We start from the raw sequence: 11,482 nt of genomic DNA, 5'->3' as shown, positions 1-11,482 counted from the left end.
ATCCTTATAAAATCCACTTTGCTTTTCTTCACATTATTATTATTTTTTTTTTGTAAGAAAGAAACAAACTGTCTTCTGTCTTTTTTTAAAAAAATAGGTTAATTCCCCTCTTTAATTAAGAAATACAGAGAAAGGGAGACTCATCAAAAACATATTTGGAAGAAAGGTTTTAGATGCCTTGATAATTTATTTAGGAAATTTATAAGCTAATGCATGTCCTTCCACTTTGCATGTGAGCAGGCATGAGGTCAGATGAGTTGTTCAAACCCAAGCCTTCATTAGTTTGGGAAGATAAACCAATCCTTGATGGTTTATTGTTATAAATGCTCCAACACTGGAAGTTTTTAAGAAGAGATTGTATAATCATTTATCTGAAATAATATAGGGTTTCCTGCCTAAGTAGGGGGTTGGACTAGAAGACCTCCAAGGTCCCTTCCATCTCTTGTCATTCTATTCTATTCTATTCTATTCTATTCTATTCTATTCTATTCTATTCTATTCTATTCTATTCTATTCTATTCTATTCTATTCTATTCTATTCTATTCTATTCTGTTTTCTGTATTAAAGAAAAACAATTTCCCTGGTGAGCTATACATCGATGTTCCTTCCATGGTCCAAAACTAAACACTGTTTTTAAATTAAGTCATCTTCCACTCCTCTATTTTCTAACAACCAAGAAGCAGATTTGGTTCAGGACTGTTCCAAAGCTCTATTCCAACCTTCCAGTTCCAACCATCCCCTGTTGAGTATCTTCCAAACCTTTTGGTCTACAGCATGTTCCCAGCCATTATGGTTATTGGCTGTCCTCATGTGCTTCTTATAAGAGATGTATGCAGTGGTGGGGTTCACATTACATTACTACCGGTTCGCCATGCACACGCACGCTTGCTCCGTGCTTGCGCGCGCCTGGTTCTTGTGCGTGCCTGCCTTCTGCTCATGCACCCGGCCTTCCATGCATGTGCTTTGCTCACACGTGTGCCTTCCATGCATGCACCCAGTCTCAAAATGTGCCTTAATAGGATGGCATAGAGCTGAGGCAGGTGGGTTGGTGGGCAGGTCCACCCATGATTTCTGCTACCAGTTCAGGTGAACCAGTCTGAACCGGCTGAATACCAACTCTGGATGCATGCTATGGCTTTTCAGTCTTTTTTTTCCTTACATAGCTCTATCTGGAAACTGAATAAGGAGAAATTTAACTTGGAAATAAGGAGAAATTTTCTGACAGTGAGAACAATCAACCAGTGGAACAGCTTACCTTCATCATTGGAAGCTTTCAAGAAGAGACTGGACTGCCATCTGTCAGAAATGGTGTAGGGTCTGCTTGGACGGGGAGCTGGACTAGATGACCTACAAGGTCCCTTCCAACTCTGTTAATCTGTATCTCTAAGTCATAGTTTATACCTGATACAAGCTTTTGCTTGTAAACATTAGGAAGCCTCCAAACTCATTCCTCATGCCAAGGTTGAAGTCCTCTGCCCTACTGTCATCATCAATGGTGAAACGAGTTCTATTCGGGACCTTTGAAAGGGTTGCACTCTATGGTTCTGTGGAGGTCTGGGAAGGGAAGAACCTCAGAAGACACAAAGAGGTTGTGAAAGAGAAAGTATGTGCGGAGGGAGGGGGGAGGAGGGAAGCCTTGAGAAGGAGGACTTTCTTGACAGGAAGAGAAGAGGAATTAAACCAGAGATGTCGATGAAGGCCTGAAGTTAGACCTCTCCAAACAGAAAGAAGTCGACAAGGACTGAGAAAGGTACCCAAGTTTAGGGAGTGTTCTGGGTGGGCAGTCCAAAAAAGGAAGTGAACTTTCTCTATGCATTGTGCCTCTCATCCCAGATCTACTCTGGTATTCACTGGAGGAAAAAAGTCCATTCTGTCCATGGGTGTTGAAGAGTGTCAAAATGGGTGACTTTAGGCCCGCCTGAGGTGGTCTAGTGGTTACATTCAGTGCCACGGGGTTCAAGTCACTCTTTCAAGTTTCCCCAAAGTGGCAGGAAGTCAGGTGGGGGGATCTCCTGCCCTTTCACTCCTCCCCTCTTGTCTGCCCCACACCATCCACAATTACATTTCACTGGCCCATTGGGCCAGTAGGAAGTAGAAGAGGACAAGTGGGTGCAGTGGTGCAGTGAACATGCCATGATTTGATCCAAGAAGTCTAGAAAGGAGCTTCTGCTGGGGTGGAAAAGCTACTTGCCTTGATCATCAAAACTGTCAGCAGGAGGGACTGAGGCAGTGAGGGGTAACATGCTAATATCTCTGACCCCCCCCAAAGGGTTTTTCCAAAATGTATGTTTCCCGCAAACCCTGCTTTATTTCTATCATTTTGCCCTGGTGAGGTGCTTTTCTGAAAAGTTCTCAAGATCTTTCAGAAGATGGACTTCTTAATTCAAAAGATGTTCATCTCTCACTTTAGGTGCCTACATTAATTCTAGTAATATTTGTAGTAGAGACAAAGGAACTTGGCTTCTTTACAGAGTTGGGCATATTTAACATAAGAACCTTCCATCTCCAGAATCACATTTCCGGCTAATCCAAAGAACTCCGGAAGGCGCAAATCACTGAACAAACAATTCTTTTCTAATTATTCCTCACCTGACCCATGACTTGTTTAACTACAGTTTATTGCAAAGTTCAGCAACGTCTTCAGGTAGAGACAACAATTGTACAATTGTGTGTGTACGTGCATGCGTGTGTGTGTGTGTGTGTGTGTATTTAAGGCTGAATTCTCATGAGGCAACCCTAAAAATCTAAAGAGAACTAGAAAAAGTGACATCTGAGGTGCTTTCTCAAATTCCATTCCTGTTTGGGTGCAGATTTCCTGACCATTACCTTCGCTGAGGTTACCTGACCATTACCATGGCTGAGGTTCTTCCGACTCTTCTTCATTACACTTGCCATTTCTAGTTCCCACCAGACAATAAAAGTTGACTGCTCCAAACTTATGTTCCTTAGCATTATAACAGGCCTGCTCCAATCTAGATGCACTGAAACTACAACTCCCAGAATCCCCCAGTCAGAAGAGTGACTAGGAATTCTGAGAGTTCCAAACCCAGCACTTTTGAACAACATTAGGCTGGGAACCGGCCACAACCATCATGTCCTCCTTGCTGTCCTGAGTTTTGCACCTAGATCAGAGATGTTCAACTGGGAACATCTGGGCTTGGTGTAGGCCCCAATAGCTTCAGGTATGATCCCCAGATCCCTTCCGACATGAATTTGCAGAAGGAAAAGAAAATATGGGAGAAATCACAGCTTTTCCTTTACTTTGATTTTTATTGAATGTAATGATGCATTCAATTAAACCTGAAGTCATATTAGCCCTGGTCCTGACCACATTCTTCTCCTGGCCCCTGGTTGAAGTGTAGTACCCAGCATAGCACTTCATAGCCAACCATGGTCCTACTTAGAAGCTACGTGTTTATCTTCCTGTCTCTAGAAAACAGCCATTAATATGCCGGACTACTGAGGCGCAGCCATTGGTGTCCGATGAAGATTTGAGAAGAATGGCTGTTCCCAACGAGTTCTATGAGCAGATCGGTGAGGATCACCTGAAGAACTTCTCCTTCATTGGCCGAGGATCTTTTGGGGACATATTCCGAGCTCGCCACCAGAATTGGGGGACCGATGTTGCAATCAAGTTTCTGAACCGGTAATTGTGGTTGTTTGGAAGTTGTTTGAGTGCAAAGATAGAAAGTGAGATCTTTTCTTTCTCTTGCCTGACAAAAATGTATAATCTGTAGCTCCCACAATCATGTGTGAACTTTGGATATGGCCCTAGAGATCTTCAAACAATGTCCACACATTATAAGTTTGAATGGGACAGAGGGGAAAATAACTAAATATAGGATTTAACAAGAATTTGACTACAGTAGATTAAAACATGAAGCATGGCTGCAGGATTTCAGTTTGGCTCAGTCTAAAGAATAGAACAATTAGGGGTGTCTTGATAGCAGTATTCCAGTATTTGAGGGGCTGCCGTCAAATACTGGAATACTCAAATACAAAGAAGAGAGGGTCAATTTATTTTAGAAAACACAAGAGGGCAGGACAAGAAACAATGGTTGGAAACTAATCAAAGAGAGGAGCAACCTGGAATTAAGGAGAAACTTCCTGACAGTGAGGACAATTAACCAATGGAACAGCTTGCTTCCAGAAATCATGGGTGCTCCCCAGTGGTGGGTTTCTACCGGTTCGCCCTGGTTTGTGTGAACTGGTAGTGGTGGCCGCAGGAGGCTCCGCCAACCGCCCGGACGTCATCATGGATGCTCTGTGCATGAGCTCTGTGCGTGAGTGGTTCTGTGCATGAGTGGAAGCACCGCGCATGAGCTCACAGTTCCGAACCGGTAGTGAAGGTAAGTGAAAACCACTACTGGTGCTCCCTCACTGGATGTTTTTAAGAAGATTCTAGACAGTCACTCATCTGAAACAGTATAGGTTCTCCTGCTTGAGCAGGAGGCTAGACTAGAAGACCTTCAAGGCCCCTTCCAGCTCATTAATTCTAAAAGATTAGTTTAGCACGGGTAGATTAAATTAGATGATTTGGAATGACTAGATGATTTACAGTAGATTAGATGATTTAGAACAGTAGATTAGATGACTTCGATGCCTTCTCCAAGAGGCACAAAAAGAGGACAGTTGTCCCAGTAATAAATGCTATCAGGGTGCTATCAGCAATCAGAATTCCAGGTTTCCCAATTTGGCATTTTAATTATTACTTCTTTATGAACCCCATCTCATATAAAGGAATATAGCCAGAAGGGATGAGTTAAGGGGACAAGGAAGTTCCAAACTTTGATAGGAGGCCTTACCAGGGGTGAAATGCTCCCGGTTCAGACCGGATCACCCGATCCGGTAGCGATGGAGACGGGTGGTTTGGAGAACTCATAGCAAAAATCCCTGCCCCCCCACATTGCCCAGCTGAGCCGCACAATCATCAGAGGCTTTTTAAAAAAAAATTAAAGCATTTTTCTACAACCTCTTTGGCTGAAAAAATGCTTTTAAAAGTAAAAAAAAAAGCCTCTGATGATCGTGCACTCAGCTGGAATCATCAGAGGCTTTTAAATGCATTTTTTTTACAATCTCTTCAGCCGAAGAGGTTATAGAAAAAATGTTTTTAAAAGGAAAAAAAGCCTCTGCCGATCAGGCAAGTCAGCTGGGATCGTCAGAGGCTTTAAAAGCACTTTTTTTTACAAACTCTTCAGCTGAAATGTTTTAAAAAGTTAAAAAAAAAAAGTTGGCCATGCCCACTCAGCCATATTAACCTCCCCCCCAACAAGCCACGCCCACAGAACTGGTAGTAACAAATTTTACATTTCACCACTGGGCCTTACAGAAAAGATGTAAGGCCTGGGAATGAAGGGAATGTGAGGGGAAAAAAACCTCAAAATAACCCCAACTTAATTTTGATTAGTAGTAAAATGGGATAGAGAAAAACTTGTGGATATTTCAAGATTCTATTACTGAACAACAACAACGTTGGTCACCATATTACAAAAAAGATGTTGATGGTTTGGAAAAAGTTCAGAGAAGAGCAACTAAGATGATCAAAGGCCTGGAGACTAAAACATATGAAAAAAGGCTGTAATGATTTGGGTTTGGCTGGTCTAAAGAGAAGAAGAATTAGGGGTGACATGATAGCAGTAGTCCAGTATTTGAGAGGCTGCCACAAAGAAGAGGGGGTCAAAATATCCTCCAAAGGATATTTTAAATTAATCAAAGAGAGAAGCAACCTGGAATTAAGAAGAAACTTCCTAACAGTGAGGACAATTAATCAGAGGAAAAACTTGACTTTAGAAATTGTGGGCATCCATCACTGGATGTTTTTACGAAGAATCTAGACAGTCAGTTATCTCAAATGGTAGGTTCTCCTGCTTGAGCAGAGGGCTGGACTAGAAGACCTCCAAGGTCCCTTCCAGCTCATTCTATTCTATCTTCTAAATAGCATTATTGGAGTTCCTACTGCACCTGCTTCTCAACCTGGCCTACACTGGAGGGCTGATTTCCATCTTGAAATCTTTTCTGCAAGTCCTCAATTAATAAGTAACTCAATTAATAGCTAACTTAACTCTGCTACCCTGTTTCCCCGAAAATAAGACCCAACCGGAAAATAAGTCCTAGCATGATTTTTCAGGATGCTCGTAATATAAGCCCTATCCCCAAAATAAGTCCCAGTTAAGATTGTCCGCCAGATGGATGCATTTAGTACCGTATTTTCCCCAAAATAAGACCTAACCAGAAAAAAAGCCCTAATGCATCTTTTAGAGCAAAAATTAATATAAGACCTGGTCTTATTTTTGGGAAAACATAGTATTCCTTAGCATCACCCTGTTTTCATTACACCCACAATTATCCTCCAACAGAATTGAAATTCCTATACCTCCTGCAGGAATTCTTCCTTCACTCGAGAGGAACTTTTGAATGAAGCCCGAGCCATGGACAAAGCCCGCTTCAACTACATCCTACGACTCTACGGCCTCTTTGTAGGCAAAATGCAGACAGATGCTGCCTTGGTGTCAGGCACAGTGCCCAGCTTGGGCTTGGTGATGGAATACATGGAGAACGGTAACTTGTCCAATTTAATCTGTCAGGTCCCCTCCATGCCTTGGGCCCTGCGTTTCCGCATCCTGTACGAGATAGCCCTGGCTATGAATTTCTTGCATAACCTCAATCCTCCATTGTTACATCTGGATCTCAAGCCTAGCAACATCTTACTTGATGGGGAACTGCATGTCCGGGTGAGTTTTCCCACTTCTCTTTGTTATTCTAAAGCTGTTAGCTCCCCCAGAATTGCACAGTGACAGAATTTGTATTTGGAATTATTCCAATGGGAATCATTGCCCATTTTAAGAATCTATTACAGGTCAGTAGTGGGTTTCACTTACCTTCGCTACCAGTTCGGAACTGTGAATGGTATGTGTGCTCGCTTTGCTCATGCGTGGCACTTCTGCACATGTGCAGGACCCTCTGCGCATGCCCAGTGTCCGTGATGACATCCGGGTGGGTGGGCAGAGCCTCCCACCACTGCTGCTACAGGTTTGCCAGAACTGGGGCGAACTGGTAGAAACCCACTACTGCTACAGGTAGTCCTTGACTTACAAACTGTTGGAAGGAAAATCCATCTGGTTCAGTTCCAAACTGGAGAAAGACACTGGAAACAAAATGGAGGCTGGAGGCTGATTCGAAAGAAGGTCCATTTATTGATGAAACAGAACCACCAGGGTTTGTAGTTCTGGGTAGCTGACAAAATGGAGTTGAGAGTAGGTGGGTTTTATATCTTCTTTGGGCTTTGTATTTGAGCTTCCTGTTCTTATGCAAGAACATGTCCTTTAATATTCTATCGGCTGTTGTCAGATTCCTATGGGCTCATGTAGGGGTCATAGTTGGCTCTATAGGCAAAAGAGGAAATGCAAATCCTAGATACTTGCTGAGCTAATTTTGTCAATCTTTTGTTCGTTGCTTATCTGAGTTTCTGTCCTGATTTAGTCTTTCTGAATGGATTATCAAATCTGCATTTCTAAAAGCTGGCCTCCTCAGTTTCTGTTTAGGGCAGGGAAACTGGGGCTGGTTTCTATCTCCCTTAAGATTTTGTATTTCTCCTTTAGGGGAAATATTTTATCTTGCCTTTTTAATATTTCCCAAAACATTTCATTCTCCTAGAAGGGGTGGGGAGGCTTCCTAGAAAATAATTCATTTAGTGACAGTTCAAAGTTACAACAACACTGAAAAAAAGTGACTTATGACCGTTCTTCACACTTATAACCGTTGCAGCATCTGCACGATCATTCAGTAAATATGTACCAGCATCTTCATTTAGTGGCTCATTAGTATTATGTTGATTGAAAATGTACATCCATAGCTTTTGAATCAGCAGATGGCTGGAGAAAAATAGAAGACTGTTCTAAGCTGTGTGATGATGATTTAACTTTGTTTGTAACTTGTATGCATGGCGTTTGCTGACTGCTTCTTATGTCCCATCCCCACTTCTGGCTCAGGTATCGGATTTTGGCTTATCCAAGTTCAGGCGAGGAACGACCCAGCAATATAACCTCAGTTCTGGGGAAGAGGACACCTGTGGTGGGACCCTGGAGTTCATGCCTCCTGAATCCTTTGTCGATTTCCATTACAAGCCAGCCCCCAGCACGGATGTCTACAGGTGAGCTGGATTGCCTCTAGGCAATGGTGGGATTCAAATAATTTTTTTTTAAAATTTGATTTATATGCCGCCCTTCTCCGAAGACTCAGGGCGGCTTACAATGTGCTCAGCAATAGCCTTCATCCTTTTGTATATTTATACAAAGTCAGCTTATTGCCCCCACAAACTGGGTCCTCAATTTACCTACCTTAGAAAGGATGGAAGGCTGAGTCAACCTTGAGCCTTGGCGAGATTCGAACCCTGCAGTAATTGCAGGCAGCTGGTCTTAATAAGCTTAATAACAGGGTGCCTTAAACCCCTGTACTACCAAGGCTCAGTTTAACAACTAGTTCTGACCCGCTGGGTGGCATGGCCATGGTGGCCATGGCCAGGGGATGTGACAGGCAGCATTCAGCTTCCTGAACCCATCTAAAAGGCCACAGGGGGGACACGCCACCCCACACCCCATTTTGGGCCTAGTAGGCCTCCCTGAAGCCTCCTGGTAGAGAAAACGGGCTGTAGGAGGGCACGCCACAAACCCCTGGACCCTGTTTTGGACCTAGGAGGCCTCCCTGCACTTACCTGGGAGCCAAAATGGGGCACGTGAGGACTCCTGGAAGGGAGGACCAGCCAGCAATTCACCTGAACTGGCCCGAACTGGCTGAATCCAGGGGTGAAGTTCAGCAGGTTCTGACAGTTTCTGGAGAACCGGTAGTAGAAATTTGGAGTAGTTCAGAGAACCAACAAATACCACCTCTGGCTGGCCCCAGAGTGGTGTGGGAATGGAGATTTTGCAATATCCTTCCCCCAGGAGTGGGGAGGGAATGGGGATTTTGCAGTATCCTTCCCCTGGAGTGGGGTGGGAATGGAGATTTTGCAGTATTCTTCCCCTGGAGTGGGGTGGGAATGGAGATTTTGCAGTATCCTTCCCCTGCCATGCCCACCAAGCCACACCCACCAAGCCACACCCACCAAGCCATGCCCAAAGAAGTGATAGTAAAAAAAAAAAATGAATTTCACCACTGGCTGAATCCCACCACTGCTTCTAGGGTCAAATAAGGGATGTTAAATCCATGTGCACACCTTGGAGCTAAGGTTGGTTTGGAACTGATTCCCATTTGAAAGCAGAAAATCTTGCTGAGATCCATTCCTGTGTCTCCATTTTATTTTCCTAAAACTGGCTTTCTGTAACCTGGAAGTTTTTCTTTTTATGATCAGCCCATTTATTCTATTTCCTTCCATTCTTTTGGCTGAATATAAAGTTAAACTAATAGAGAAAAGAACACCTACCCTGTTTTCCCCAAAATAAGACATCCCATGATAATAAACCCAATTGGGCTTTTGAGTGCATGGCAATAAGGCCAAGCGCTTATTTTGGGGTTCAAAAAAAATATAAGACAGGGTCTTATTTGTGGGGAAACATGGTACAAACTGAATGGACAATATGGGCTCAACTGTCATTAATTCTTGGACGGGAGACCACCAGGAAATCTGATCTACTTCCTTTTACTTTTCAGTTATGGAATCCTGATGTGGTCAGTGTTAAGTAACCAAGAACCTTACCACAGTAAGTCATGCTTCGCTTTGCTTTCTGTTTATGCAAAATTTCACATGTATAGCACTAGCACTTAGACTTATATACTGCTTCACAGTGCTTTACAGCCCTCTCTAAGCGATTTACAGAATCATTTTATTGCCCCCAACAATCTGAGTCCTCGTTTTACTGACCTCGGAAGAATGGAAGGCTGAGTCAATTTTGAGCTGGTGAGATTTGAACTACTGAACTGCAGCTAGCAGTCAACTGAAGAAGCATGCAGTACTGTACTCTAACCACTGCGCCACCTCAGGTCTTTTAATCTTTCATAGGTAGACCAGATATGAAAGAGATCAGATGGCTATGTTGTGGTCTGCCAGCAGCCCGCAGAGCTGGCAGCTGAGTTGGACAGTGAGGAGGCTGGGGCAGAACATGGGCCAGTCCTGGAGTCTGGGGAAGGCCCGGACAAGGATTTTGCATTGGAGGCAGAGATGGGGCCAGGGCCATCTGGAAGTGATTCACGGACTCCGGAGCCTCCAGAGTCGGACAGCAGAGAGGCAGAGGAACAGGAGGAGACTGTTCCTAGTGCATGCATGCGCAGAGCTGCCAGAAGGCACGAACAGTTAAAACAAAAGGGACAACTCAGGAGTAAGGTCTGGAGATGATTGGTCCCTCCCATAAGGCTTAAAAGAGGAGCAAAGGCACGTGGGCCCTTTGCAGGAAAGCAACATTGTTAATTCTGTTCCCAGTCGGCATCTCTGTTTGATTCTGGACTCCGTGTGGCTTTGCCAAGTAGATCTTTGGCAGTGTGTCAAGGGAGAGAAAGGTTGGTGATTATTCTAAAGGACTTCTTCTGAAGGACTTTTTGCAACTAATTGGGACTCAGCTGTGAATGAACATAATTCACAGCTGTTGCAATAAAAGAGGTTTTTGGGACTACTCGTGTGTTTTAATGACTCAGGAAGCCTAGGTCACAACAGGCTATTCCTGTGTCATTGTAAGGCTACAGTAACCAAATCCTGCCAATCTGATAGTACAAATCTACCACTATCTCTTTTATAGCTTGAGAAGTTAGGGAAGGTCATTTCTGAGTTACTTTCTCTGTCCATTATGCAGCTGAGGGCTCGCCCCTCTCCTTATCTGATTGTTCCCTTCATAGTATTTCTTCCCTGTCATTCTCACATGCCGTTAAAGCATGATTATAAGAAGTAGTATTCATGTTATTCAATTTGTCCAACAATGAAAAGGAAATAGGCAGATGCTCTGGCTAGGTCAAACAGCATTATTTAGGATTGAGATCCACAAAATATAGCATTTCAGCTATGGCAACAAAGCCCTTTTAAAAATTACCAACCTTTACCAGCAATAACAATTACCAACATTCAACATATTTGAATGCTTAATGTGACTAAGGGGAAAGCTTTTGGACTTGGGAAGCAACCATATTTTCTTTAATTAAGTTCAAATTTTAAAAAATGGATTTTCAACAGAGTAGAGTAGAGTAGAGATAGAATAGAGGAGGAGAGGAGAGGAGAGGAGAGGAGAGGAGAGGAGAGGAGAGGAGAGGAGTGAGTGGAATAGAATAGAATAGAATAGAATAGAATAGAATAGAATAGAATAGAATAGAATAGAATAGAATAGAATAGAATAGGTCTTTATTGACCAAGTATGATTGGACACACAAGGAATCTGTGCCTAAGCTCTCAGTATACATACAAGCAACAAGATATGTAGCAGTGATGGGTTTCTACTGGTTCGCCCCGGTTCGGGTGAATTGTTTTTTTTTATTAAAAACTTTTACAGAAGGTTTACATATTCC

The 11,482-nt window shown here is 43.2% G+C and overlaps 1 protein-coding gene across 1 annotated transcript in view; it reads left to right on the top strand.

Annotated features, from left to right (window-relative positions):
- Positions 1–1,657: 1,657 nt before the first annotated feature.
- LOC117662239 (receptor-interacting serine/threonine-protein kinase 3) overlaps positions 1,658–11,482 on the top strand; it is a 39,403-nt gene continuing 29,578 nt past the window's right edge. Inside the window, exons 1-5 of the mRNA XM_034411557.3 lie at positions 1,658–1,751; positions 3,435–3,647; positions 6,384–6,732; positions 7,990–8,150; positions 9,647–9,696. Of these exons, the coding sequence (XP_034267448.1) occupies positions 3,502–3,647; positions 6,384–6,732; positions 7,990–8,150; positions 9,647–9,696 (706 nt within the window). The 5' untranslated portion in view covers positions 1,658–1,751; positions 3,435–3,501. The remainder of the gene's footprint in view (positions 1,752–3,434; positions 3,648–6,383; positions 6,733–7,989; positions 8,151–9,646; positions 9,697–11,482) is intronic.

The sequence above is a fragment of the Pantherophis guttatus genome, chromosome 4, assembly GCF_059756535.1.
Source record: "Pantherophis guttatus breed Tessera chromosome 4, ASM5975653v1, whole genome shotgun sequence".
Lineage (NCBI taxonomy): Eukaryota > Metazoa > Chordata > Lepidosauria > Squamata > Colubridae > Pantherophis > Pantherophis guttatus.
Note: the sequence above shows the minus strand (reverse complement) of the source record. Positions and strands in the feature narration are given on the sequence as shown.